Below are 27,298 nucleotides of genomic sequence, written 5' to 3'. Positions count from 1 at the left end.
GCGCCAAATTCGTTTGGGCGGCTCGTGTTAATGGGCCGCCAAAACTGCTGTTGCTTTGCTTGTAAAACAAACGGAGGAAGCATGACATCAGTCAATCGGCCAGTTCCTGCTTGAATGCGACGGGCACTTCAGCACTTGGCTCCAGCGTTTGCCTTGTTCATAGCAATTGAAGTAGGACGTGCCGTGTCCTCCCGACCGCGCCATGAATGGAACGGGGCAGCTGTTTCTTTCCATCAGAGGGTCGTTTAAGAATGCATTTCCATCGCGGACGGACTGCTCGTCCATCCCCATTTGATCGTCTGGATCGGAACGGGTCGGCGTTTCAATGCTGTTGGTTGCGCCGTTTTCTCTGATGAGGAGGGTCTGTCTCTGCGTGCGTGCACCTCCAACGGCTACTGCTGGCTCGCGGAGAGCCGGTGGAGATGATGGTGATGCCGACCCTTGTAGGACAGTAGGAGTGTGTACTGGTACTCTGATGATGAAGCTATGAATGATCTACCCACCGTTTTGCGCACTGCGTGTCTACGATGGACGACCATTGATAATCATTGGTAGATCATAAGACATAAGGAGTTGCTAGGTATAGTTTGGCGTGTTTTTGCCTTTAGTGTAGTACTACTAGCATCTGGCAATGGTGCATTTGGAGTTGGACGCCCTCGCTACCTAATTTGTGCGCTCAAACGACATCCGTGGCAACTAGCAAGGTCCACACAAAAAGATGAATCCCCCCAACTTTCCATTGACGAATTGGAAATTTTTCCCACCTTGATATTCAAACTTGGAAGAGAAACCGAAAACTCAGAACCACGATTTGAAAACTTTCCAGTACAACAAATGATCTATCAAGTGAAATTCAAATGTCAGCCGTATTGATTGATCATTCCTATAGGGGAGCAACTACAGTACCATGACCCCTTGACCTTTGCCATCCCGTAGGAATTTAGGTTGCATTAACAAGCTTGACATGCTAGACTAACCGGGATGCCTTTCCTTTCCTGTGACAGAAGATGCACAAAGCTGTTCTGGTAGCACCACAAATTTGCATCGACAAATTTCTCACGAAACGAGCACATAACTTGAGTTGAGAGGCTAGCATAAAAGACATTAAAATGGCAAAAAGAAAATCTAAACATCATGCTTAGTGAAAGAGAGATCCAGTAAGCCCTTCTGGATCCTCGAGGGTCTTCAAGTCTAGAGCGGGAACACAGGAGAGGTTGGATATGCACACAAGCTAGCCAGCTTTTAAAATAAAAGAACCGTTGCTCTCACGCCTCTGCACAGGCTACAGTATCATTACGCGGAATAAATCCTCGAAAGTTTTCCGAAAAGGAACAAATCCCCGAACCCTCGGATCCTGTGCACCACCTCAACAAGCGTGTGCCGTGTGCGTCATGTAAGACAGCCGGACCCAAGCGAGAGCAGCGCAGCGGGGCGGCCCGCCGCAGGGACTCCGAGCCGCAGAAGATCCGGCCACCACCCGCCACCTCCTTTCTCCTCTCCCTTCGGGGGGCTCTCGCTCGCGCACACGCCTCGCGCTGCTGCGGCTGCTCCTCTCGCAGAGCGAACAAAAGCGCTCGCATTCCGCTTCGGTTCCTTTATTTTTTCCGGTTTTTTTTTCCGGGCTTCCATCCCTTTCCGCGTCCCGGCTTCCACTCCGCTCCGCTCCTTTTGCTGCCCCGAGCCCCGCGGCACCGCCTCCGGATTCCCTCCGGCAAAGCTCCGGCGGTCGGATCTCGCCGCAGCTGCGCCCTGGTAAGCTCCCCCTCCCTCCTGTCACTCACGCTGCTGCAATCTCTTCGTTTGGCCTGCTGCTAGCTAGCCTGCTACCGCTAGATGCTGCTGCTTGCGCTGGTTTGGGCTAGTAATTCCGCGGGGACGGGGTGCCCGGTGGATCTGGAGCGCGCGGGGTGTGCTGAGATCTGCGCGGGTTCGCTTGTAGAGGGAATCGCTTGCTCGCTCGCGAAATAGTGCGTGCTGTGTTCGGTGTAGCTCCAGCTGGCTTGGTGATAGCAGATACTCAGTGCTTGCTGGCGGAATTTCCTTTGGGAGCGTATTGAAGCCATGGTGAACTAGTGACTGCTGAGTATCGAACTTGAGTGCAGAGGAGTGATACACCAGGGAGGTTGACCCTTAGCTCGAGACTTTTTCTCTGGATTGTATTTTTAGGACACAGATGGGCAATACGCTAGCGAGGTTGACCTTGCGTCATTGCATGCCTTTTTAGGAATTCAGTTGCGCTAAGTAGAGTTTTCTCAGCACACGTTAGGCAAAGAGCGGGCAGCTCTATCACGTGTGATGTATTTGTTTTTTTGTACTGCGTTAGTGCTGTAGCATCAAGGGTAACGCCACAAAGTAAAAAAACCAATAACTAAAAATAGCACTACAGGATATTTCAGCTGTTGGACTCTTGGGGGTACCTTTTGGTTGTGCGGGAGCGACATGGCCATTAATTGTGGCCTTGCAGAAATATGATTTAATGGTTTATTTATTTTCTTGTACTGTTTTCTGTTGCTCAACCAAAATATACTTGCTATGTTCAACAGTTTCACTGAGGTGCCATCGATCACAAAACAAAAATAATTTATAACTTTTCGTCTGGAATAAGCATTTAGTGTGGCAAGTAATCCAAACTTCAAAGTGCTTCAGACTCCCGGTGCATTTTGCGATGAACATCACAAATACATGTTATGATACGTCTGAGCATAATGCTGAATCACAGAACACAAAATGTGGAACTGAAAGAAACAAGCTATGCTCTATACAGATACTTCAACTGATTATTGTTAGCATTTATATGAACCTTATTGCTTTACTGCCCTTGTTCTAAGAAAATGCTATGCTAGTTAATGCTGAATTGGCAATTTGTGGTTTTAACGATATCTGTTTGTCTATTTCAGCCTTTGAGGCAGAGAAGGTGCTCATATTTATTTTCCATTGATCTGACTGCTTCAATTACTGTTCATTGCCAGTGCACTGTGGGAGTCGATGGTACTATACGAGGTCACATGAAAGTCCCATGCATATGCCTTCCATCTGATAGCCATAATATGGTAATTGATCAGTTTGGATAGCACTGCAATAAGTAGCTGGTCAGATATACCACAATTTTTTCATATTCAATATGCCGCCATGGTGGGGCAAGTCATCCTCAAAAGATGTTAAGAAAACCACCAAAGAAAACCTGCTTGATACATTTCATCGCTTGATAAGTCCTAATGAGCCAAAGGGAAACACAAAATCAAAACGGAATTGCAGACGTGGAAATAATACAGCTGTTGAGAAAGTTTGCAAATCAACGACAGTGTCACGTCCAACTTCACCATCAAAAGAAGTTTCTCGCTGTCAAAGTTTCTCGGTTGATAGGCCACATGCTCAGCCACTTCCTACTCCTGGAGGATGCCCTCGAGCAACGCGTACAGTCTCTGATGTCATTGAATCAAAGCCCATATTGGAAAAGCGCGGCAAACCACCACTGTTTCTGCCGCTTCCTAAACCTGATCTGCTTCACAAAAGGCCTGGAAACAGTGAGGTTGCTTCAGAAATAGTGGTTGCTTCTGTCTCGAGCAACTGTTCTGCTGATAGTGAGGATCATGCAGATTCTCAGCTTCAGAGTCCTGTTGGGAATGATATTGAAAATACACAGATTTCTTCAAAAAACAAGTCAAGGTATGCTCCTGAGGCCAAAAGCACCACTTACATCTATTTACAATTCCCACAAACCAGGCCATGCCACATTATTTGTGTGCCTCTTAATCTAAACATGTTCTAAAATTTATTTTTCTCTTTCTGAAGTAATGTTCGCAAGGAGCACCCTGGTACCATTACTACCAAGATCAAGAAGGAAACGTCCAAGCCAGTTGCTAATGCTTTCCTCAATAACCATACAATGTCCACATCACCAAGAGGTATTGCAGCTGAAAATAATCAACCAAATGTACAAAACCTCCGTCCGGTGGTTTTGGAGAGTGCTCCCAATAGTTTGATGTCAAGTCCTTCAAGAAGTCCAAGACGGATATGTCCTGATCATATTCCAACTGCAGCCTTTTGGGCAGTGAAGCCTCATGCAGATGTCACTTTCGTTGGATCTGGTCAGTGTTCCAGTCCAGGCTCAGGGCAAACATCTGGACATAATTCAGTTGGTGGCGATATGCTTGCCCAGCTGTTTTGGCAGCCCAGCAGGGGTAGTCCAGAGTGTTCCCCAATTCCTAGCCCAAGAATGACGAGTCCTGGCCCTAGTTCACGTGTGCATAGTGGAAGTGTTTCCCCATTGCATCCAAGATCTGGAGGAGTGGCACCTGAATCTCCTACAAGTCGGCATGATGATGGAAAGAAGAAGCAAACCCATAAATTGCCCCTTCCACCATTGAGCATCTCGAACAGTTCATTTTTTCCCAACAACTCCACGCCAACTAGTCCTATTTCAGTACCCCGGAGCCCTGGAAGAACAGAGAATCCATCAAGTCCAGCATCACGATGGAAGAAGGGCAAGCTGATTGGTCGTGGGACATTTGGTCATGTATATGTTGGCTTCAACAGGTATGTGTTTCCCAATGTATGAACCCCAAGTGTGCAGTTTGACTTTCTATAAGTACGTTTTACACATATTTACAAGTTCTTTAGGATCCTTGTGTTAGACACAATTTGCTCTATTCTAATTATCCAACTGTTCTGAAATTTCTTCTTATGAATGGAGTTATATAATTGATCTTAATGTGCTCTGTTTTTCCCTTGATGAGCTGGAAACTACCCCTCTATTATTTGGTTTATGTTTTAGGAGTAGAAATTTGTGTTTCTTCCATGTTATAGGATTCCTAGAGGAGAGGGTGTCCCTGCCTCATCTAGTGTATGCTGCACTTTACAAATCTCAAATGGCTATGTACCTCGTTCTCTAAGATTAAGAGAGGGTGTTCATGTTGTACTCTTTGATCATCGTGCAAAGCGCCAGTAGCTTTATTGAGGCAGCAACAGCAAATAGTGGCATGTAGCCATCTTGTACTTCCCAAAATTAACCATCAAATATAAAAGAACCGTATCACTACATTGCCTGCATAAAACTTGTGAGTGCTAATCATAGTTGTTGGCATTATCACTCTTAGCGATGCGAGACGAGAACTAAATGAGTACTCATGTTGATGGTAACTTTCCATATGATCATATGCCATTGAAAATTATAGGTCCTATTATTGTGTTAAAGAAGACCTTATGATCCAAATAAGGCCAGGAGAAGTTAGTGTTCTGGGATCATCGACCATTATTTAGGATACTGTCTATGTTTCCATTGATATAATACAATTTCCATTTGAGCGTTTCCATATCATGCCTCAGTTTGCATAACCTCTGTTTTGTTTGCCCTATTTCGATATAATTGTCTGTATCAGTGATAGCGGCGAAATGTGTGCAATGAAAGAGGTTACCCTATTCTCGGATGATCCTAAATCGAAGGAGAGTGCAAAACAATTGGGGCAGGTATTGTGTTTTCAGATGTGTTTTGCACCGACTATTAAAAAAAATTAGTTTGTATGTTGTTGTATTTAATTTACTAAATTATTTTTTATCTCTTTTCCCCCATCTCTGTTTAACAGGAAATATCACTCTTGAGCCGCTTACAGCATCCAAATATTGTACAATACTATGGATCAGAAACGGTATAAACTGTTTCCTTCAATTACTTTCTATTTACACTTGGTTTTTCCTTGTTTTCCTAAAATGCCTTTACTGTTCCTGTAATTTCAGAAGTTCTGTCTGTAGTATAGTGTTTCTCAATTTTGTACTCTTTCCTTCAGCAAGGGCGCTAAGAAATTTCACAACAGCTTGTCGAATTTCATTACTAGGGTTGTGCATGCATTGCTTTCAATTTTGGGCATGAATTTTTATGTTATGTTTGTCCAAGATCAGGTTGATGATAAACTTTACATATACTTGGAGTATGTGTCTGGTGGATCCATACATAAACTTCTACAAGAGTATGGACAGCTTGGTGAACCAGCAATACGCAGCTACACTCATCAGATACTTTCAGGCTTAGCATATTTGCATGCTAAGAATACAGTCCACAGGTATCATTTCTGTTTGACTTTCAATTTTTTGGGTTGCACATATCAGTAAGTGTCATGTATTTTGACTTTTGCTTTTATGGCTGCTCTTTACAATTTGTAGGGACATCAAAGGTGCAAACATTCTAGTAGATCCAAGTGGCCGTGTTAAGCTTGCAGACTTTGGAATGGCGAAACATGTAAGTTTCCAAGCCATTTTACTATGGTAGAAGTAAGTTGACCAAGATTCTAGAGAAACATAAGTTAACCAATCTGACGTTTTTTTCTCCAGATAGAAATATGATTTGCAATCCATACTTTTATTTTTCCTTTCTACATTTTTCATCTGTACACATAAGTCATGGTCACTTCAAATAGATCAACTGCTTCGAAAATATATATCCATATGAAAGTAATTTTTGTTACCGTTAACAGCATTTCTGCACTGATCTGTGGTTCTGGTGCCACAACCATACTGCTTTGGCCATGGATAAATGACATTTTCGACATTGAACTGGTCTCCAAAACCCAACATGGGAAACCATTTCTGGTGTAATATTAGTTGAATGCCCGTTCTCTGCTACAGAAAAGACATCATTTTACCTCTGTAAGGTTCAGCCCCCGTTCTAAAAAAAATGTTCAGCCCCAGTCTAAGAGGTTAGCTTGTGGCATGCCCTTCAGCTGAACTTCTTGGCTCTCGTCATGCCTCCAGTTCTGATAGCGTACACCATGCCCTCAGTGCCACTGGTAGCATGTCCAAGCTCCGCTACAGTATACGTTGCGTCTCTGTGCTAGTATGGTATAGTGCTATGAGTATGTGACACACCACTCCGGCAAAATTGGCACCGTTTGGACAAGGATAGGGAGTGGGTTCTGAATTCTGATACAACCTGGTATGGTGGTGGATATTTGGTTGGGCGGCAGGAAGTTGGGACACAATAAGGATCCAATTATTGGAATGTGTGAGGGAGGAGTGTTTTGAGATACGGAAATTTGATCAATAAAATAGTTGGAACCCCCCCCCCCCCCCTCCCCCCACCCAATTGGTAGTGGTTTTCTTTTGGAAGAGGGAGAAAGCTAATACAAATATTTACTTGCAAGTGGCTTTTTTGAAACATAACAAATCCTTACTCCCCAACTTGTTTATTTTTTTTTGTCTCATGCTTCTTTTTTTTTACATTTTTTTCCTCCCAGATCAATGGGCAGCATTGTCCTTTCTCATTTAAGGGTAGTCCATACTGGATGGCTCCAGAGGTATTGCTGAAAATCTCTCTTATTTTTAGTTTGTATTTTGTGAATTCCATGTGTATCTTATTGTAGTTTCTGTAAACAAAATTCCCATGTAACACAAATGCAGGTTATAAAAAATTCTAATGGATGCAACCTTGCGGTTGACATATGGAGTTTAGGATGCACTGTCCTGGAAATGGCTACCTCGAAGCCACCGTGGAGCCAGTATGAAGGGGTCAGTATGACTTCGAAAATACAATTGTTATTTGTTCTGTAGTATGGATGGCTAGTAATCAGTATAATTACTGCGTTTACTGTTTCACTTCACTACTGCAGTACGTCACTACATCAGTATTAGCCCATGTTTGTTAGGACGTAGCTGCTTCCTTCTAGGCATATCTATAGTCTTTACTTTCAAGTTTCATTGATACCTTTATTTGCTTCAAAAGGTAGTCACAACAGAGTAAGATTGACTTGCTCACTATCTACTGTTTGTTTAGGACAAAAGCCTAAGGGCCTGTTTGGTAGAGTTCCTCCTGCTTCCTTGTAGAAAGTGATTCTCTGAGAAGTGATTTTGTGACTGAAACTGATTTTATAAGCTAGATTTTAAGGAGAAAGTGATTGTCTGCAGGAAGTGAATCAGAAGAAGCTAGTTTTTTTTTAACAGCTCCCAGCCCTAGTTCTTCTCAGAGAATCACTTCACAGAATCATTCTAGAATCACTTCACACAATCAGCCTGGGAGTAGCTCTGTGAGCTTTGCCAATCAGGCCCTAACATGGTATAGAATGAGCTGTTTAGAACTGCAGCTGCTAGTGCATTTCATGTAGTTCAAGCACTCAGTTGATCTGGAAAGTTACCTTATTCTGAAAAAAAAAAGTACGGACAACTTATTTGCTGTGAACAAGTGTATTATGCTAGATAAGCCATACTGTTGCACGTATTTCCTGCTTTTTAATAACCATATTGGTTCAAGGTAATGTGCCATTTCCCAATGTTTTGGTTGGAAATGGAAATCAAAATCAGGAATATTCTGGCTTCATCCAGAAGCACCACTGGCCCGCCAACAGAAATATTCCCTTTCTGGAATAATGAAGCCTCCAGAGGCATCATTCTTTTTTAGACTTCTATAGCACTGAAATATTCCCTCTCTACTGGCAGCCAGATATGATGTGCCATTCTATTGACATCTAGAGAGCAGAATTGCACACGGCCTGGTGCCACCCTCCCCCCCCCCCCCTCCCCCAACACACACACACACACACAAAAGGATTTCTCACCTGAAAGTGGATCATCCAAGCTCATTTACCTTTATGAAGTTATATATGAACTATTAGATTTCTGCTGATTGGTAACTAGAATTGAATAAATCATAAATGCAATTCAGTGAATATTTCAGTTCTATTTGCCAACAGATTGCTGCAGTGTTCAAGATTGGGAACAGCAAGGAACTTCCACCAATACCAGATCACCTTTCAGAGCGCTGCAAGGACTTCATTAGGAAGTGTCTGCAACGTGACCCATCTCAACGTCCAACATCAGCTGAACTTTTGCAACATCCATTCATACAAAATGGAATTTCACTTGAGAAATCTGTTGCTCCTAATCCTTTGGAACATTTGGCTGCCATATCCTGTAGACCAAAACCCAAGGTACCACCTGAATACTACTATTCTTATTTTATTCTTCAGCTGAGAACTGTGTATCTACTCAGACTAAAAAAAAATATGCATTTACCTTCAGCGAATTTCATATGTTTCTGCAATTACGTGCATCAGAAATTGATATGCTCTTTAGAACTTTTTGATTTTTTTCTGTTGTATCAATTGCTATCGAACTGTACTCCTGTTTTTTAATTAATTTTTGGGCATCAAGAAGCAATTAAATTCCAATCAAGATGGTGGATATCCTTGGCACCTGGCAAGTCTCAATGGTAGCGGGGAGTTGGATTAGAGAAAATGACCAAAGGTGGAGGAGAAATACGACCCAGCTTATTGAGAACGACACAGTTGATAAAGGGGGTAGGGTATGATATGACATGAACGGGTGCTGATATTTATGTCGCATTATGGTGCAGATTGGAGTTCAGTTCGGTGATGCTTTGCTGAGTGTTTGGCATTTCTCTTGTTGAGTATCTGTTTCTCCACTGGAAATATGCTACCACAGGATATAATGGGGACAGATGGCATAGGAGAATTCATTTCGCAGTGGCATTTTAGGGATATGAAATGTTACAAGTACATTTAGAAAAATTTCCTTGTTAACTTAGTCAACTCAAGTACTACGTTTGTTGAATTCCTGAGTCTTAATTTATTCGAACTTACCTACCGTGGACAGTTGGATTTTGTTTCATTTAACATTCTAGTGGCCTGATCACCTTTTTCGACTTGATTTGCCAGGTGTCCATGCAGACAAGAAATACTTCCTTAGGCTTGGAGGGTCAGACTATTTATCAGAGAAGGGGTGTAAAACTATCGTCAAAACACAGGTATAACATATATCCTACATCCTGCTGAGTAAGTAGATATGCACATATCAATAATGTGTCCGAACAGTGTTTCAGCAAGATAGTTACTATGTGGTAACCAAGAATCACAACATTAGATATCCAACTAGAACCAAGTTAGCTGTAAAAGTGTTCCATAAGTAACCAAATTGCAGCTACTCTATTTATGCAAGCTTTGTTGTACAGCACTATTTATGCATGAATCCAGTCAAAAAAGAAAAGAAAAACTATCTATGCATGCACAAACCTGTGACCTGTCCTCTAATTCTTATCTGCTTGCAGTGATATCCATATAAGAAGCAATATATCCTGTCCAGTTTCTCCATGTGGAAGCCCCCTGCTAAAGTCGAGGTCTCCCCAACACACAAGTGGCAGAATGTCACCCTCTCCTATTTCGAGCCCTAGAACTACTTCAGGCACTTCCACACCCCTATCTGGTGGTAATGGTGCTATTCCATTCAACCATCTAAGGTATGCAACCTACAGCAGCGAGGGATTTGGGACCACATCTAGAGGCCCAGATGATCTCTTCCCCAACCGGCATAAAGATCCTATCCTTGGGCAATTCACTCAGTCACATCAAGTCTCACAGGGACCTCGGGAGAGAGTAGTATCTGAAGCTGATATTCTGAGCCCTCAATTTGGAAAGAGACTTGGAAATGTTTTTGATTTGCGTGAAAGGCTGTCCCCTTCTGAACATTTTACTCGTCATGCCTTTATGGATCATGTGGAGCTAAATCCTTCATTTGACCTAACACCTGGCTCTCTAAACCTTGGACTCAAGCATGGTAAATAACTATCGAGTGTAAAGGGTGGCATTTTTTGGAGTTTGTTAAGGTAACTGATATTTTTTGGCTGCTATGACCATTCAATTACTGGAATTGTATCATAGTATCAGAATTCAGAAAGATTGACAATTTCTTTAGAAGCCAATGGTTGCAATGGTTGGGATCGTTGTTGTCAACAGAGGTATGCCCCTTCTGTGAATCTCACAGCTGTTTTATTACCCACATTCAGTTAGATAGGGTCAAACTGTTCTACTGTACTTGCAGTTTCAGTATTATACAATACTAGCTGCTGGGGCCATGTCTGGTGTCAAAGCAACATAGTTCTAAACGTTTTCTCCTTGGCTTGTTAGTCCTTGCTAGGGCCATGTCTGATGTCAAAACAACATAATTCTAAATGTTTGGCCCTTGTCTTGCAGAATCCTTTGAACATTTTATAGTTTTCACTGTGTGAATGAAAAGAAAAACTATTTCAGATCTGATATTTGAAGTAGATGCTTGTATTTGTTTGCCATCGTTTTATGCGTGATTCCTGAAGCTTTGCACCTGTTTATCTTAATTTCAGCCTTAGCTTATTGAACATGATAACATTTTACACCTGAACTTGTTTTTTATTATACTCCTTTCTAATATTGTTATTGGATTGCAGATTCTGCCCATTCCTATCAGGCCAAACAACTTGCCTTAGCATACTACAACCAGCGTGCTAACAAGTGTCAATGATGGGACTGTATATTAGATTCCCAGACCTGAATCACTGAAGGACCCAAAGCAGTAACTCATCATTTGTATACCCCTCACCCCAATATGTAACCTATTTTTTCTAATTTTTTTTCCTTGGCATCCTGATGCCAATGTATAGAAATCTCAACGAAGAGGCTAGATTTTGCACAGGAAAAACAGTTGAGCTATTCAGCAATCAGTCCCCCCCCCCCCCCCCCCCCCTCTCCTTTGGTCTTTCACAGTTAACATATCTCACCCGTGGCTGGAGCTGATGCAGCTAGTCTGACTTAGCACTGATAAATGTATTTTGTAGTGGTACTTAACTAATCAGCCATTTCATTCACTGCACGCCTGTACAACCTACTCGGAATGTATACAAAGAACTGGTCCCGAACTAAATGCATGTAGTCATGCAATGCATGTCGTCAATGCTCTATTGCTCTCACATGAGCTTTCTTCACTTATGTTGCTGCTGTGATTCTGAAAGTTGTCTTTTGAGCACTGCGTGATGCGCATTTTTCTGCTGCTTGATGGCAGAAACAAAGTTATCGCTTCATACAAAAGGTATCAAGTGATTTGCAGTCGAGTGTTATCTGTGTTTGAATCCCATTAGAGGTGCAAATTGGTGACTCTTATGTGCACCTCCAACCCTCTTCAAATATTTGTATTACTTCTCCATTTTGGAGAAGTAGTACAAATATTTAAACTAAAAGGGTTGGAGGTGCATTCACACCCCTAAATCCCATAGACATTCGTCAGAATTTCTGCCCGTTGCATGAAATCCGATAATGTATGCCCTTGTTCATTCAAAAGGAAAAAAAAATCGAATCGTGTATCACAGGCAGTACCTGGCATGACCTAAGTTGCTATACCAAGGCGATGGTCCGCCCTCCTGGCGATCTGGTCCTCTGCTCTCCCGATCGTCCGCCCTGGCTCTGGTCCCTAAGGCCCCCCTTCGCGGACGGTGGTCCGTGGCTGGTGCCGGCACGCCGGCTCTGTAACCATGCGTCCATGCGTCGTTGCGCTCCTCCAATCCTAGTCTCCTACCTTTGGATGCTCCGGAGCCGGGACCAATCTGATCCGGTCGCGTACGGGACCGCGCGCGAGGGGTAAACGTAAAGCAAACAGCCGTAGCTGCTTGGCTCGGCCGATGAAACTTCCATCAGCTACGACATGTGCCACGGTGTAGCCGCGCTGGGTTTTGTAGCGTTGCGCCGGGCCGGGCCGGACGGACCAGCCAGGGGCAGGGCACCCACAGGCCACACTCCCACACCCCTCGCTGGCACTGGCAGCCTGCCGCCAATGTGGGGGTGACTCATCGTTGTCCTTCTCACCAGCACCAACCCCAACTTGTGAACAAAGTTTGCTTCAACCACGATCTGCGTGATGCGCAACGGTCATGACCCCGTAGCTTCTTCTCAGTGCTCACGGTAACGCGGTAGGGGTTGGCCAGTGGCCACATTGCAGAAAGGATGGATGGAACATGGAACTCTTTCTTGGCCGTCTCATAACTTAAATTTTCACATAACACTAGCGGCGTATTACACAATTGGGTACTGAAATTACAAGTCCGGATTCAGATAAGCACAGTGCAGTACATCAAACTCGAAGAGAAATGGAACTCCACAGCGACACGGTAGGGATTGGAGACGACCACCCCATCCGAAGCAGCTTTGCCTGTCTGGACTGGCATCTCACAGCAGCAGCAGCTTAAGACCTGCTCTTGAACGGGATCGCCCTGATGATCACCTGGTGGTAGATGGCGGCCAGGGCAGCGCCGATGAAGGGGCCGACCCAGAAGATCCACTGCAAGGCAGGAAGGAAGAGTTGGGGGTCAGTCAGCGCTCTGAAATTTTTCAGGCTAAATGAAAGGGCTTAGCATGCGAAGGTGGATAATGCAGGTCGTTGTCCTGGTAGTAGTAGGTAGTGCTTGCTTGCTGCAATTAAGCAGGTATCTCGGCATTTCCCACCGGACAAGGGCAGGTTTAAATAACGAACAGATGTCTGTGAGCTTATCCAATTATTTTTGGGCCTTTTGAAATCAACTACTGAATGATTTCTAGTGGGTAGTTGGCTACTGTGCTGTAAACATACTTTTACCTGGATTTACTCCCCAGTTTTACATCACCTAATCAGACTGAACTTCACAATTTTATTTTTGATTTTTTTTTTCAGTTTAGCAGAGTAGACTTCACAAGCCGTCATCAGTTAGTCAGATTAGAGACTTTTTTTTGAAAGGAGTCAGATTAGACCCTTCATCTTACTTCAAGCCAAAAATTAGCTAAACAACTTTGCATCAGTTCATGTTAGTGAAAACATTTATCATCGTATTAAGGGTGAAGAGGATTGGTGTTCATGGACTTCACTTACGTGGTCATCCCAGGCATGGTCCCTGTTGTAGATGACGGCAGCGCCAAGGCTCCTTGCCGGGTTGATGCCGGTGCCGGTGATGGGGATGGTGGCCAGATGGACCAGGAACACGGCGAACCCAATTGGGAGGGGAGCCAGGATCTGTTTCACCCGACAAAGAAACCATCGGTCAGCATGTCAAGCTTCGAATCTTTGACACCATGGACAAGTAAATAGGTAAAAAAGTTTACTAGCTTGGATGAACACTCACCGGGACGTGGGAGTCCCTGGCGTTCCTCTTGGCGTCGGTGGCGGAGAAGACGGTGTAGACGAGGACGAAGGTGCCGACGATCTCAGCGCCGAGGCCGTCGCCTTTGGTGTAGCCGGGCGCGACGACGTTGGCGCCGCCGCCGTTGCCCATGTACAGCCCCTGCTGGAAGCCCTTGACGACGCCGGCGCCGCAGATGGCGCCCAGGCACTGCATGACTATGTAGAAGACGGCCCTGGTGAGGGACAGCTTCCTCGCCAGGAACAGGCCGAAGGTCACCGCCGGGTTGATGTGGCCGCCTGCGGTTTCGAGAGCAAAAAAGAACCCGTCAGCAGCTAGCACGACGGCGCAGGCAAGGGGGGCATAGGAGGAATTAAACCGAGAAACAGGGGCGGTGGTACGGTACCGGAGATGCCGGCGGTGCAGTAGACGAGGGCGAAGATCATGCCGCCGAAGGACCAGGCGATGCCCTGGATGCCGACGGTGGCGCACTTGGACTGAGACTTGCTGACGCCCATGACGGTGAGGATGCTGATGTAGAGGAAGAGGAAGGTGGCGACGAACTCGGCGATGCCGGCGCGGTAGAAGGACCAGGACTTGAGCTCCCCGGGCTCGAAGAGCGGCGCCGGCGGGGGCTCCTTGTAGTCCTTGTCATCGGTGCCCTGCGCCGCCGTGCCGATGGGCTGGCGCTCGGAGAACTTGTTGGCGCCCAGGCGGACGTCCTCCTCCTTCCCCTCCATGACCGCCTGCTTCTCGCAGCAACCGGAGCCTAAGCTAGCTAGCTGAGAAGCAAAGCTGAGATGGTCTGTTGCTCTGTGAGGACTGCGCTGCAGCGGGAGTGAAGAGTCTTATAGCGGGCGGCAATGGTGGCGAGGAGGTGGTTCTGGAAGGAGTGGGAGCATCGGGTGAGGTGTGGTGATGGCGAGGACGGCGGTGGGGACGGTGACAGGGGGGAGGAGCGGGATGGTTGTTGGCTTGCGGCGTCGCGGCTGGCCTGGTGTTATCTGCAAATAGTTGAAGCTCAATTAACATTTCTGGAAATCAGAAACGCTGGGCTTAGAGATAATTCAGAAACACTGCTCAGCAACTGTACAGTGGTCAATGGAAATACCAATCATACAGCCAGGATTATGTGAACTCATGAATCATGATCAGACGTATTATCTTTAGTACCACTAGCTAAACCATTCTGTTTATGGCTCTGACACTATGCTTAGTTTTTAGGAAGTTTGCAAGGTAATTTTTTACACAAAAGATTTAGCCTTTTTTTGTGAAGTTACATGAATTTGCTTATGCCTAAATACATTCCCCCGCCTCCTTAGTCACAATAATCTTATTTAGATTCTTAGCCCTTTTATCTCGCCAAGGACGTACAAAGGGTACGACGAGGAGGAGAATAAAGCAGGATGTACACGCACTATTAGAAAGGGCACCAGGGTTTGTTTGCTCAGTTATGTGATTAACGCTTTCCTGTCCTTTTTGTCACCACCTCTACTCTATTCTTCCCATTTCTCTCAGCAGTCCTTTTTGCCGCCCCCTTCGTGTGCTGTTATCGACCTATCGCATTTTCTATGCACACGATGACGTGAAAAAGGAGAAAAAAAAGACACAATTACTTTAAGCTTCTATCTGTTTGCTGTTGTGGACGTCATTGTGTTCGGCGACTCACAGTACTGAAGGCAATTTTCTTTCTAAGGTCAGGACTAATCGTGACTCTGAATTTGGGGCGGTGATGTAACGTGAACCTAATCGCTAGGCTTGGCCAATAAACTTTGTCCCCTGAATTGTCAAAGACGGGCTGTGCATCTCAGACGGGTTGGAGAGCCAGTATCCACCGGCAGAGAGTGTAAACGTCCTTGGTCCTTGCTGCTACTTCTCGTCTGTACATCAGTACAGAATGTACAGTACTTGGGTTAGTTGTAACTCTGAAAAAAGCTGTGTAAAATTTTACTGTTCCTTCCAGTCTGTCTGAGTCAAGTGTCAAGAAAGAAAAGAACAAGAGCCTCTCGGCCTGCAAACCGTTCAGCTCCTCCGTTCAGAGTCTGCGGCAAATACAGCCATACAGGCCAGGCCCCCACGCTATCCACGGGTGACGGGGGTGAGTGTGAAGATGGCGGAATCTTTCCTACACCTATGACACAACGTGGAGAGGACAAAAACATTTTGAAGGGGAAAAAAAAGAGTGGCCAAGAAAACGTGTAATTCGAGCGTCCAGTAATCTCTCCTTTCTTTCTTTTTTGAAAAATTATCCAGCAAGCTCTCGTCCTCCAGAATCTCCATGTCAAGAACCTGAGCAGAGACCGTTGGACGAGCAGAGCCGCTGGCAACAGTGACACAGGCTGCAGTTTTCCACGCCGGTTCCAGTCCATAGCGCCCATCACCCCTCCTCCCGTCTCCTCCCCCAACGGTCGTCCGGGCTGGCCGTATCCTCCTCCCCTCCCGTATCCCTCGCGTCACCCCGCGCGCCGGCCATCGCCTCCGCTCCACAAGTTGCCGCGCGATCCCGCCGCGTCCAGCTCATCATTCTACCGGCCAGGTCCAATCAGGGGACGCCCGGGGGGGGGGGGGGGGGGGGGGTTGGGGGCGGCGCGGCCTGCTACGCGGGCCGAGTGTGTGGCGCTCGTTGCGGCTGGCGGCCAGCGGACGTTGCTTTCGGATGCGCTCCGCGACGGTTCTCGGGGGGTTTTTTCCAAGCTCCTGGCTAATCCGGCCCTGCGTGACCTAATCGCGCAATGATTGGTCGGTTAGCCTCTAGCCCAGATAGGAGCTTAGCGGAGGATGGCGAGGCAAACTCGTAAACAAAAGCGGAGGATTGCGAGCGAGCTCGTAAACAAAGCTATCCGAAACGATTGAGCTAGGATGAGCAGGTGAGCATCGGCTCGACTCAACCACCGTCGGGTCGAAGACCTGGAGCCTCATAATCTTTTTTTTTTGGGGGGGGGGGGGGGGGTGTGCTGCTGTTTTGTTTCCCTTTCTTTCTTTCTTTTTGAGCTGGGAGGATGAGCTTGTTTATTATCGATCTCGTGTTCTCGTTGCTGTTGGTGGTCGCGGCACGCAATGATTGGCGGCCGGGAAGCCGCGACGGGAGGGATTCATCATGGCTGGTGAAAGGAATGTTCCGCGTGCTAATGAAACGGAGGCGATGTAACCGTCTGGACTACTTATGGGAGCGAGGAAATGGCGGGAGACAGCACAGGATCAGCGGCCTGGTGATGTATGAATTTGACGTGGCACGTCGTCCTTATCCGGATAGCGCGAATCATGAAGCATGTGCGGACAACTCAGCGCTGCCTCCCCCACGCCTCGGCCCTCTCTCCCTCTCCGGCCCGCGCGACACACGAGAGCCCCGCCACGGACGCATGCCCCGTTCCGCCAACCCAGCACTCGGCAACCACCCGTCAGGCCATCGGCGCAGAGAGCTCGGCTCAGACGACGTTAGGTCGCGGCACGTTGCTGGTCGCTTGATCAGGTTCGGAAGCCTCTCGTCAGCCTACCTGAGACGATCCCTTTCGGCGAGGAGGTGCCGCGCAGGCACAAACGGTGAACCCGACTGGCTGCAGTGCAGCGCGCGTCGTCGGTGTTGTGGTCGTGTCCACGGGCGGATCGTGACCCGATCAGCGCGCGCGTTTCTTTCCAAAGCTTCTTCCTCGCGGCACGGGCGGCGGCCGCTGCCACCGAGCACCGTTCGATTGCCGGCCGGCCTGGCTGGTTCCGTGGGAATCCGGGAGACCGGACGCGAGCCGCCCACAGCCCGGGCGACACGTGTACACGTAGCCGTCCATACACCAGTGTCCCTTGACGTGTTTACCCGCCTCCTTGCCTCTCGAACCTTCTTCTTCCCCCTTCCCTTCCCTTCTCTTCACGAGGCACGCGATTCACGACGCAAAACCGTCACGTGCGAACAGGGTAGCACGGGGCGTTAGGCTGACCCACAGGCGGCCGGGGCCGTGCGTGTGAGGGCTTCCGGAGTTCCGGGTGCGCTGCGCGGCGAATGGGGGAAGGGAACCCTGCGGGGTGCGAGCCAACTAGGCAAGGCTTCCAACTTGGAGGAGCTCGCCTCACACTTGGCAGTGTGTGGTACAATTGAAGTTTTATTTCATACTTCAAGAAACGTTGCCTATTTGGATCCACATCACAAGAACAATCCTACAGAATGAAGATCTTTTGGGGGAAAATCACTTGTTATTTTCTGCAATCCTAGTAGCTAAGCAGCCATTTTTTCGTTTTTCTTTTGTTTTCGGCCATCACGTGATATTCGCTGCAGCAGTCCATCTGTGGCGATGGCGGCTGCTCCGCAATGCCCGTCATCAGGCGGCGCGCGGTTCGTCGGCGTTCCATCGCTGCCGCCTGCCACTGGCCGGGGGCAGGAAGCCTGGCGTCGGTGACCACCATGGCCGTGGCCCCACGACGAACTGATGTAGCAGTACATCATCCGAACCGGGTCAGCCTGGGAAGCAGCTCCGCGGCAGCAGATTCGCACAGTAATCGAGCTGGCAAGGAGAAGCCTCTTCTTCTCCTCACCAGCTCGATTACTGCGCAAATTCACCATTGCCGTAGGAAGAGATGAGATGAGATGGAGCATCGTCTGCTGTATGTGAGCACTTCGGATCATCGGCTGTCTCCTCTATATACGCGTCGCAGATCACAATTGGCGTGAGCTCATGCTTTTCATTTCCAGATGAGTTGGTGGCTAGCACAAAGAGCGTGAGCGGAACAAGGTCCTGAATGAGATTGTTGGTTTTGCACACAAAGAGGCTTGTCTTTAACTAGGCATGTTTCAGAAAAGCAGGCATTACCAAAATCGAAGCACTATGCATGTGATTTGTTTGTTATATATGAACCAAAAATAATCTAATCTGATAGATGAGGGCGAGGTTTAGCCAGACAGTATCATCTCTCGGTTATAGTGTACGCTATAGGGTGATACAGTGGGATGCTTTAATGGACTTTAATGCTAATGATCGATACTAATTGAGGGGTGAAGTTTAGTCGGATGCTAATTCGAATGACTAAATATGAGATAATCATAAAACTAATTACACAGATGGAGACTAATTCGCGAGGCGAATCTATTAAACCTAATTAATCCATCATTAGCATATATTTACTATAGCATAATATAATACTTCTAACTAGTAACCAAATATTCGATGTGACAGAGACTGTAGTTTAGTCTGTGTAACCAAACACCCGTTGAAGAAATATGTTTACCTGCAAGATTGGACAGATGGAGTATGATGGGATGCAAGTGTCATCTGATACTAGATTTGTGCCTGACAGTGGCCGTGCTGTCATTGAAGCTGCCTTCATCAGTGGCTCAACCACCTTCCATACATCCACTGTTAGACTTAGATCTGGCCTACGCCTCCTACTTAACTCAGCACAATCTCAATTCTGAAATCTCTTTCTCCCCTCTTGGCAAGCACCAGAGGAACAGAACGATGCCTGCATAGTTGCCCAGCGCTAGGAGAAGTAGAAGCATGTCCTTTTTACCCTTGCAGTTGCACAACGCACAAATGCTCATGGCAACATGCCACGGCTTTGCATCATGAGGCATCACCATTGCCTCCGCTAATGAGCGTCCTGATTGGTGACTTGTTTTTTTTGGGTAAGTGGCCTTCAGTTTTCAGTGATCAGAAACAGTTCCTGCAGAAATGAGTTTTCAGTAACAAGGGAATCAAGAACCAGTAACAAAGTGAGGCATCAGGAAATCAAGGAAACGATATTCAAGGATCAGTGTTCAGTGAAACTATTTTTATCAGAGGTTTGGGGCACTCTGCAGTTCCCGGTGATCAGAAAACAGTGGTCGCAGAAACAGTGGCAGCAGCTTTTCGTCGGGCGAAATCTGAAACGGATGCTCGCAAGGAAGGAGTATCGGCCCGCGACGTCTCGAACAGCCGCAGCATCCGCCGGCGCCACTCCGGCGGCCCATCGCCAATGCCGTCGTTTGCCATGCCCCGCCGCTGCCGGCTCAGCTCCGTCGCGTGGGGAATGGCGCCGCTGGCCTCCGGCGTCTGCTCGTAGCCGCGGGAGCAGATGTTCGAGAGCTGCGTGGGGGTTTGCGCTTCCGGTGGGATGACTTCGGCGGCGGCGAACGGGCGAGAACAAGAGCCAAACCAATCCAGGGTGTTTAATGAAAAGTTTCAGGGGTCTATATGAAAACATTCGGATCGCGGTTACTAATTTCGATCCGAATTAGGGGGGTATATGTAAAATATTGGATCGCGATTAATAATCGGATCCAAATTAGGGGGCTTCTTGAAAATTACAGGGCCGGCAAATGGCAGCCGGCATGCCGCCCCGCCGCTGCCGCCGACCTTTGCTTTAGCCCCGAAATGCCGGCGACCATCCCTAGAGTTGCTACCCACGAGAGCCTCTGTCCACTCACATGACTATCTGCGGCGGCAAGCCTGCAAAGTTCCTCCCGGCGGCGCCGCCAACGAGGGAGGCGGGTGCCCAGACCGCGGCTCCACAAGACGGCGCAGGAACGGTTAAGCGGAGAGCGGGCTTGACGGCCATTCGCCGCTTCGTGGTGCCCACAGCTGCAACCACGACCGCCTGCCGGCCTTCGGCTGCCGCGGTTCGGATGGAGACGGAGACGACGACGAAGACGTGGTTCCTCGCCGCTCGGCCAGCGCGCCGGTCGGTGGCGCCGGCGTCTGCACGCAAAGTGCTTGACGCTTTGCCTGCATGGGGACAAATCTTTTCCGGCAACACGTACCTCAGAGCAGGGTGCACATACCACGGTAAGGAAGTGCGTGCTCTACATAACATACTCTCTCAGTAACTAGAAACTCAAGGGAGAAATTTCCTTTTGTCCTGCTCTATGCGGAACAAGAAAAAACTGCGCAAACTGACGTGGTTTTAAGGATGGACAGGAGTTCTGAAGAAACGACCGGGGCATCTCATCTCATCGCCTGCCTCTGCCTTCGTTCCCACTGTCCCCTGAATCCCCTTCTTGCGAGGTAGAAAGCTGAGCAACCACATGAGTTGCTGCACCTGCAATGCGGCTGCAGCTTGCCTGTTCGTTCGATTGCAGATATAGTTGCTGAATTTAATACAACGATGCCATTACAGAACTCCAGTAAGCAGGCAAAAGCAGAGTCGGACCTGATGAGGAATGGAATTGAATTGCGGCGATTACTGCACGCGAGATGGTGGAATCATGACCTCCTTTTCAATTGGCACTGCAGTACAGTGAGTAATAGTTGTTCTCTTATTTTCTTTTTCTTTTTTTTTTGAGGGCAATTACCATGTGCTCGTTTGTTGAGTAATAGTTGTCCTCAGATAACACTGATTTACATACAAATAGCATCAGTAACAAAAATTATTTCCCCCGCATTTCCATACAATCACAAACCCAGCAATATTGGATTTGAAATCCTTTGAAAAACTAAAACGGCAAGGAAGGAGCATTAATAGTGGCTTTCTATATTTAACTCATTTTTACCCTTTTAACAAAGCTAGTGGCTTTGTAGTAGAGAACAAAAGTGACAGTGCCCAAAATCTCTTTGGAATCCGTGGCCTTCATACCGCATCATGAAGAAAGCTGAGGGCTTGTTCTTAACCCGGCTGTCATTGAGCATCAAGTCTCACTGATCAACTTCTTTTTCCTGTCCTAACCATGATCTCAATAAAGCACTTCTCAAGCCAATATGTGCAAGCTGGTTGATCAACTTCTTTTTCCTGTCCTAACCATGATCAACTTCTTTTTTGGTTCACTGCTTGATTGTGATTTACTAGTTAGTTAGGGTTACGGCAGCAAGCTGAATGATTCCATGTATTTCGAGGCGCCTGGGCGTATAAGCCTGACGAAATGCGCGCTTTGGGAATTCAAGGTGTTCATTGCAAGACATCGATATCTAGCACTCTCGTATTATGGTACTAGCCACACGCTGTGTCATTTGCCCGTTTCGAGAAATTGCGATACCGGTGTGCTTTTCTGTTTTCTGAATATTGTGGGGGTACAATCTCAAATATCAATGCCCATGTCTACGTAAAACACTTTGTGAACATTGAGAGCTTCAGCTTCGAGAAGTGGTATAGGCATGCGGGATAGGGCTTAAGTGATACTTTTTTCCCTTCAACACTAACATCTTGACGCAGTACATGCATTCTCTTAACTCGTTTTATCCGATCTCTGCAGTCCATTTTAATATGCTGCTCACTATATGATGGGAAACTACATCTGCGTGAAAGAGTGAGTCTTTAATTTGTCAACGACTCAGTGCTGCTCCTGTTGTTGCCACTCTAGGATTGCTGAATGGAGTGCTCTGTTTGGAACGAGCAGGCTGTGTTCGAGCTTGAGTTTTGTCATAGGTGATGTACTATGCCCACTGTCAAGCCAGCCCTTAATAGTCTCACCTTCATATGTGAATCCATCTGCAGCAATGTAAGGATTGTTCATGATCTCCTGTTCATCATCAAATGAGAGCTGGTAAGTTTATCCCTACCGTGTTCTGCTTCGTTGTATCAAATTTTGTTGCATGCCTAGGACTGAAAACATGACAATTTAACTGTTGCAATAGCTCCACTTTCAGTTGATTTTTATTTTTGCTTCCTTTTATTCTATATAAGACTAAATTAGTATAAGCTATAGGGTGATTCAGCGTTATGCTTTAATAGACCATATGGTCAATAGATCATGCATTTAATACTAATGATTGATACCAATTGAAGAAATATTACTCCTATTGTTTACCTGCGAGATCGGACAGATGAAGTATGATGGGATGCAAGTGCCATCTGATAGATTTGTGCCTGACAGTGGTCGTGCTGTCATTGAAGCTGCCTTCATCAGGGGCTCAACCACTTTCCACACATCCACTGTTAGATCTGGTCTACGCCTCCTACTTAACTCAGCACATCTCAAGCCAATATGTGCAAGCTGGTTGGCTTGTATAAAAGGCCAGCTTCCTGCAGAGTTATCAATGATAGAATGCAGGTTTCCTTGCTCAATGGCTTGTTCCACTATTTCAGCAATCCTTTGATGTTGTTTCCCTGTCAGAAGCCATAGGATGATAATGCCAAAGGAGTATACATCAGACCGTGGTGTGAGTTCACCAGTGGTCAGAAATTCAGGATCCATAAAAGAGAAGGCCCCTCTTGGGTTTGTTGTCCGGTAAAGGGTTGTGCTGCAGGTGTTTGTTTGTATCAAAAGTCGACAGATTCCGAAGTCTCCTAATTTGCTGGAATAATTGGCATCGAGAAGAATGTTGTCTGGCTTCAGGTCACCATGAACCACAGGGTGAGGTTTGTTTGAATGAAGGAAAATGAGAGCTGAACACATCTCTCCAATAATTCGAGTGCGTGTCTGCCACGTGAGTGGTGGTGTGTTGTTCTTGCATGCTAGGCGATCTTCAAGGCTGCCATTCGGGAAGAACTCGTATACTAGACCAAAAGCTTCTGGACATGTACCAATCAGTGTGACGAGGATTGGATGCCTTACTGTGCTGAGAACAGAAGCCTGCAAGGAAACGGCCAGAAGATTATCATACCGATGCAAGTCACACTCTCTGTAACAGAAATGTAGTTTACATACAAAAAAGAATAATTACTTGCCTCTTGATGGAATTCTGGTTGCCCCTGCATGATTTGAGGATGTAGCAATTTTATAGCTACTGTTGTATTGAGGAGGAAGCCATTATAAACACTTCCAAAACCACCTTCGCCAATCTTAAGTGTTGGATCGAAGTCTTGTGTTGCTTGCTGCAGCTCAATAAGAGAGAACTTGTGTTTAGTGCTTCAGATGGTGACAAAACTCTCTGCCGGTTCTTTCCTGCAGTTCAGCCACTTCCCTTATGGCAGCATCTCGCTCATGTTGTAACCTGTCATAATCTGCTTGGATCACTTCCAGTTGGTGTTTGTTTGTTGCTAACTTATCTTCATTATCTTTAACATATAGCTGGATCTCACTTATTCCTTGTTCTAGTGTGACCTTCTGCTCATTTGCATTGTATAGTGCAGCATATGCTTCTTCTTGCTCTCTTCTCATTACATCAATCTCGTGCCTCTGTTTTTCAAGCATCTCCTGGAATACCTTCTGCTGCCTTAACTCATTTCTACAAGATTTCTCCAGCTCTTTGGTCTACAAGAGTACCTATGATTTCGTTAATAAACAGATATGCAATCTTGATTTTAGACTAGCACAGTGAATGAGCAAAGCATATACCTTTTGAAGAGCTGAATGCAGTTCTCTTTCAGCATTTCGCCGTTCATTGCATTCTTCTTGCACTTCTTTTTTCAAAAGCTGAATTTCACTGAGGGCCTCCTTAAGTTTATCCTGGGCCATTAAATTTGATATATCAGAATCTATGTGCAATCTAGGAGTATTAGTGCTAATCCCCTCTTTATATCTCAACAATTGCACATCGTACGTACCAGCTCATGTGGTGTTGCTGAAATATTGTCATATGAGTCATCAGTTGAAAGATGCATATTTGATCCATTTTAACTTATATCATTGTTATCAACCGCTTCTGTTTTATAGATACTGACTGGCCCATCGTTTGGTGAAGAACTGCAGCAAGAGTTCTGCGATCTGTCAGAGTCAACAGAGAAGTCCTCTGAGCTCCATGGTCTCCTTGGCTTGCCATTGAAAGTAGATTCAGCATCTTCAAATGGTTGAGGCAGCGTACCACCAGTTCTCCCGGATTGAGAGCACGCTACATCTCTTCTTGATCTTCGCATATCGTTCATAGTACTTACATTTGAGCTTGACGCTTTGTTCTCCAATTTGTGGATCATTATTGATCTCATTTGGCTGGTGATGATGGCACTGCAGGAACTTCTGCATTGGCCTCTCTGTCAATTTGACAGTAAATAGCAATTACTGCTATATCTTAAGAGGTATACCTATCAGGATTATGTTCGGGAAAAAAATGGAGAAAAAGAGTTGAGAACATGCTGTGACATGCTGACATAGATATCCTAGATGGCTAGATTCAGATAGCACAACAGAGAAAAGAGTAACTTAATTCAGGTGGCTAACTACCAGCTCATCTCAACCTTACCTGGTAAAAATTAGAGACCCTTTGCAAGTAAACCATATCTTGCATGATGAAGCTGCCCCTTCCATTATCTGCAGTGCCGTCTTGGACGTTGGTGCTTTCATTGCCCTACGGTTTGTTAACATTTGTTAGGTTCGGTTGGCATTTGCAATCAAAGAAACTGTGATCTAGTAGTGAACTTTTCTTATTCTCTGCACTCGAAGTTCATAAGATGATCTTTTTTAATCAAATGGGAAGCTGCGCATTATTTCAGTTTTCTTAGCCATTAGTCAAGTAATTATGGCAGGCACCATGCAACTTTTGGGTAGTTAAATGCTAGAATTTAAACCATGAGCTATTAGGGAACTGCTTGGCGATCCACATTTTTATACTAGTTGATAAATCGTTCTTTACCAAATGCCGAAGCTGTTTTTGGTTACTCAGCTGCTAGATTTTAAGAAACCAAGCATAATCTGGATAAACATCATACTAAGATCTTTTAATGGCTAGAGTCCTCTACCACGGAAAAATGGTGGATGTAGAGTTGATGGGACTATAAATTTGAGACAATAGTAGATATTTGGGCCATACTTTGAGTAGTTTTTATCTGATGCGGCACCTACGACAAGCTTTATAATCCCATGTAAAGAAATAAGCTCGATGATCCCTTTAGTTATGTCATCATTTTGAATAGTTTCTTTGTTGCACTTAACCTGGCAAAGGAAAATGTTGATTAGAATTCTGCAATGTTGGGATATATGTGTTCCTCCAGCTGATACTAGTGATGTCAGTTTCTTGCTTCCAAAAAGGAAAAAGGAAATTTCAATTTCAATTAACCACGACACATAACAGAACATAAAGGAACACACCTTTAATCGTCTGCATATAAGAACATATTTGTTTAGTTTCTTCTCCATCTTTTCTCTTTCATGCTCCCTATACGCAAGGAGTTCTTGTGGTCTCATTGTGCTATAATGAACGTTTGCCCCCAACCCCATTGGAAAAGTACAAAATATGTTTAGATGGGAAGTAGTAGTTCATAAATCATAATGAGACCATGAAAGTTCTCTGTTCCATGAAAAGAAAGCTTTAATGTAGCAATTCAACATGGAGGATCTCCTGACAAGAGTTTGGAATGAACCATATTTGAGTGCCTTTTTTGTAATAGATTCATTAGATAAATCTCTTCTGCCACAATTGGCTACAGAAAGAATGGTTAACATCAATCATACAGCTATTTCTAGACGCTACTGGCACAATGCCAATGTTGATTGGATTCTAGCCTTTTTTCTCTTTAAGCGGACTACTGGAGTATTGATTCCAAACATTTCTATTGCAAGTTGTTTTTTTCTGATCCGGTGAAAAAAATTGTTTACATGTTTCCTCTTTTGGTTACATGTGTCCAGCTGGAGCACACATCTAATGGATAAAACACTTACTCCTGGTGACCTTGCCTGTTGCCAGGCCCTTTAACAGAAGCTGAATCATGCCACTTCCAAAAGAAGGTGTACGGCCGAAATGTGGAGAACTCGCCATTTACTTTCAGACAGAAAAAAGAGCGACACTCCTGGTTCTCAGGTACTTACTGGTGATCATTTGTGCAGGAATGTGGACATGAGCAATGACGATCCTGGACCTGGAGGAGTCCCTGGCCAAGTTCTGCAGCGCCCACAGCAAGGTGCTCTTGCCATGCTTGAGCTCTTCTGGGACGGCGACGAAAATCTTGTCCTCCACAGCTACAGGCGGGTTCTGTGCCGCCTGGCCGGTGTTGCCCGCAAATTTGCTTGCGGCCATTCTGAAGCCGTGCTGCCCTCTCTCCGGTGTCTGTCCCCTCCCGGCACTCTCCATTTCAGACTGGCTGTTCCTTGGACAAGGAACGGTTGCAGTAGTCATGCAGTGGACTGTTGGGAGGATGGAGTATTGCAGCTCTTCAGAACAAGCTATTGTACGAAGCAACCCGGGCAATTCCCTTTGACGACACGAACGTTACAAGCAATGGCAAGTCTGTGGCATCATTAGGAAACTGCTGCGAAGAGTGGTCGCTTTGGTATCTCCATGACCATGACCGCATCTTCCTTGATCGTCGGATATTCATGGTGGTGAAGGTGGAATCGTGAAGGTGCATAGTATGCATCGCCCGTTGCTCACTTGCTCATTGCTGCGTTTTCTCTTCCAGTCTTTGTCTTAACACGGTCATTTCGATGCCTGTGTAAATGCTCAGCATATTCTGAAGTTACATCTGCTCTGGCTGCTGCTTCCTCTGCAGCCACTGAAACTTTTTCCTCTTGAATAACCACGAGATTCTTCATCGTATGTTTGATCACGGTCTGGCTGACATCGTCTCAAAAAAGAGGGTTGACCGTCTGCCAAGACATTAAAGACAATTATTTTCTCTACTTCTCTTTTTGGCTTTTTTGAG

General features: G+C 46.0%; 2 protein-coding genes, 1 long non-coding RNA gene and 1 pseudogene across 4 annotated transcripts; 2 read left to right on the top strand and 2 right to left on the bottom strand.

Annotated features, from left to right (window-relative positions):
* Nucleotides 1-1,569: 1,569 nt before the first annotated feature.
* Nucleotides 1,570-11,738, top strand: LOC112899690 (mitogen-activated protein kinase kinase kinase YODA-like). Of its 2 annotated transcripts, none has more exons than XM_025968261.1 (13): nucleotides 1,570-1,752; nucleotides 2,970-3,666; nucleotides 3,793-4,536; nucleotides 5,379-5,466; nucleotides 5,583-5,645; nucleotides 5,896-6,056; nucleotides 6,157-6,232; nucleotides 7,227-7,286; nucleotides 7,390-7,497; nucleotides 8,676-8,912; nucleotides 9,660-9,748; nucleotides 10,049-10,735; nucleotides 11,201-11,738. In XM_025968261.1, the coding sequence occupies exons 2-12, from the start codon at nucleotides 3,122-3,124 to the stop codon at nucleotides 10,560-10,562; spliced, it is 2,685 nt and encodes an 894-aa protein (XP_025824046.1). In that variant the 5' UTR covers nucleotides 1,570-1,752; nucleotides 2,970-3,121; the 3' UTR covers nucleotides 10,563-10,735; nucleotides 11,201-11,738. The 2 variants fall into 2 exon arrangements, with proteins under 2 accessions (XP_025824046.1, XP_025824047.1); XM_025968262.1 differs by having other exon boundaries at nucleotides 2,898-3,666.
* Nucleotides 11,739-12,751: 1,013 nt separating this feature from the next.
* On the bottom strand, nucleotides 12,752-14,743 carry LOC112899692 (aquaporin PIP1-2-like). Its single transcript, XM_025968264.1, has 4 exons — nucleotides 14,298-14,743; nucleotides 13,895-14,190; nucleotides 13,645-13,785; nucleotides 12,752-13,080 (listed from the first exon to the last, which is right to left on the bottom strand). The coding sequence occupies exons 1-4, from the start codon at nucleotides 14,629-14,631 to the stop codon at nucleotides 12,985-12,987; spliced, it is 867 nt and encodes a 288-aa protein (XP_025824049.1). The 5' UTR covers nucleotides 14,632-14,743; the 3' UTR covers nucleotides 12,752-12,984.
* A 5,310-nt stretch (nucleotides 14,744-20,053) lies between these two features.
* LOC112899693 lies at nucleotides 20,054-26,613 on the top strand. Its single transcript, XR_003230089.1, has 8 exons — nucleotides 20,054-20,637; nucleotides 20,770-20,856; nucleotides 20,969-21,088; nucleotides 22,038-22,091; nucleotides 22,182-22,328; nucleotides 24,381-24,739; nucleotides 26,286-26,384; nucleotides 26,484-26,613. It is a non-coding gene; the product is annotated as an uncharacterized LOC112899693 (long non-coding RNA).
* On the bottom strand, nucleotides 21,768-24,404 carry LOC112899691 (annotated as a pseudogene).
* Nucleotides 26,614-27,298: the final 685 nt, after the last annotated feature.

Source organism: Panicum hallii, chromosome 7 (assembly GCF_002211085.1).
Source record: "Panicum hallii strain FIL2 chromosome 7, PHallii_v3.1, whole genome shotgun sequence".
Classification (NCBI taxonomy): Eukaryota; Viridiplantae; Streptophyta; class Magnoliopsida; order Poales; family Poaceae; genus Panicum; species Panicum hallii.
This window is presented reverse-complemented; position numbering and strand designations above follow the sequence as displayed.

Coding starts and splice junctions, on each gene's coding strand:
- LOC112899692 (XM_025968264.1), bottom strand. CDS start 14,631: ATGGAGGGGAAGGAGGAGGACGTCCGCCTGGGCGCCAACAAGTTCTCC. Junction 13,786..13,894: donor CCAGGGACTCCCACGTCCCG/GTGAGTGTTCAT, acceptor CGGGTGAAACAG/ATCCTGGCTCCCCTCCCAAT. Junction 13,081..13,644: donor ACCATGCCTGGGATGACCAC/GTAAGTGAAGTC, acceptor CCTGCCTTGCAG/TGGATCTTCTGGGTCGGCCC.
- LOC112899690 (XM_025968261.1), top strand. CDS start 3,122: ATGCCGCCATGGTGGGGCAAGTCATCCTCAAAAGATGTTAAGAAAACC. Junction 3,667..3,792: donor TCTTCAAAAAACAAGTCAAG/GTATGCTCCTGA, acceptor CTCTTTCTGAAG/TAATGTTCGCAAGGAGCACC. Junction 8,913..9,659: donor CCTGTAGACCAAAACCCAAG/GTACCACCTGAA, acceptor TTGATTTGCCAG/GTGTCCATGCAGACAAGAAA.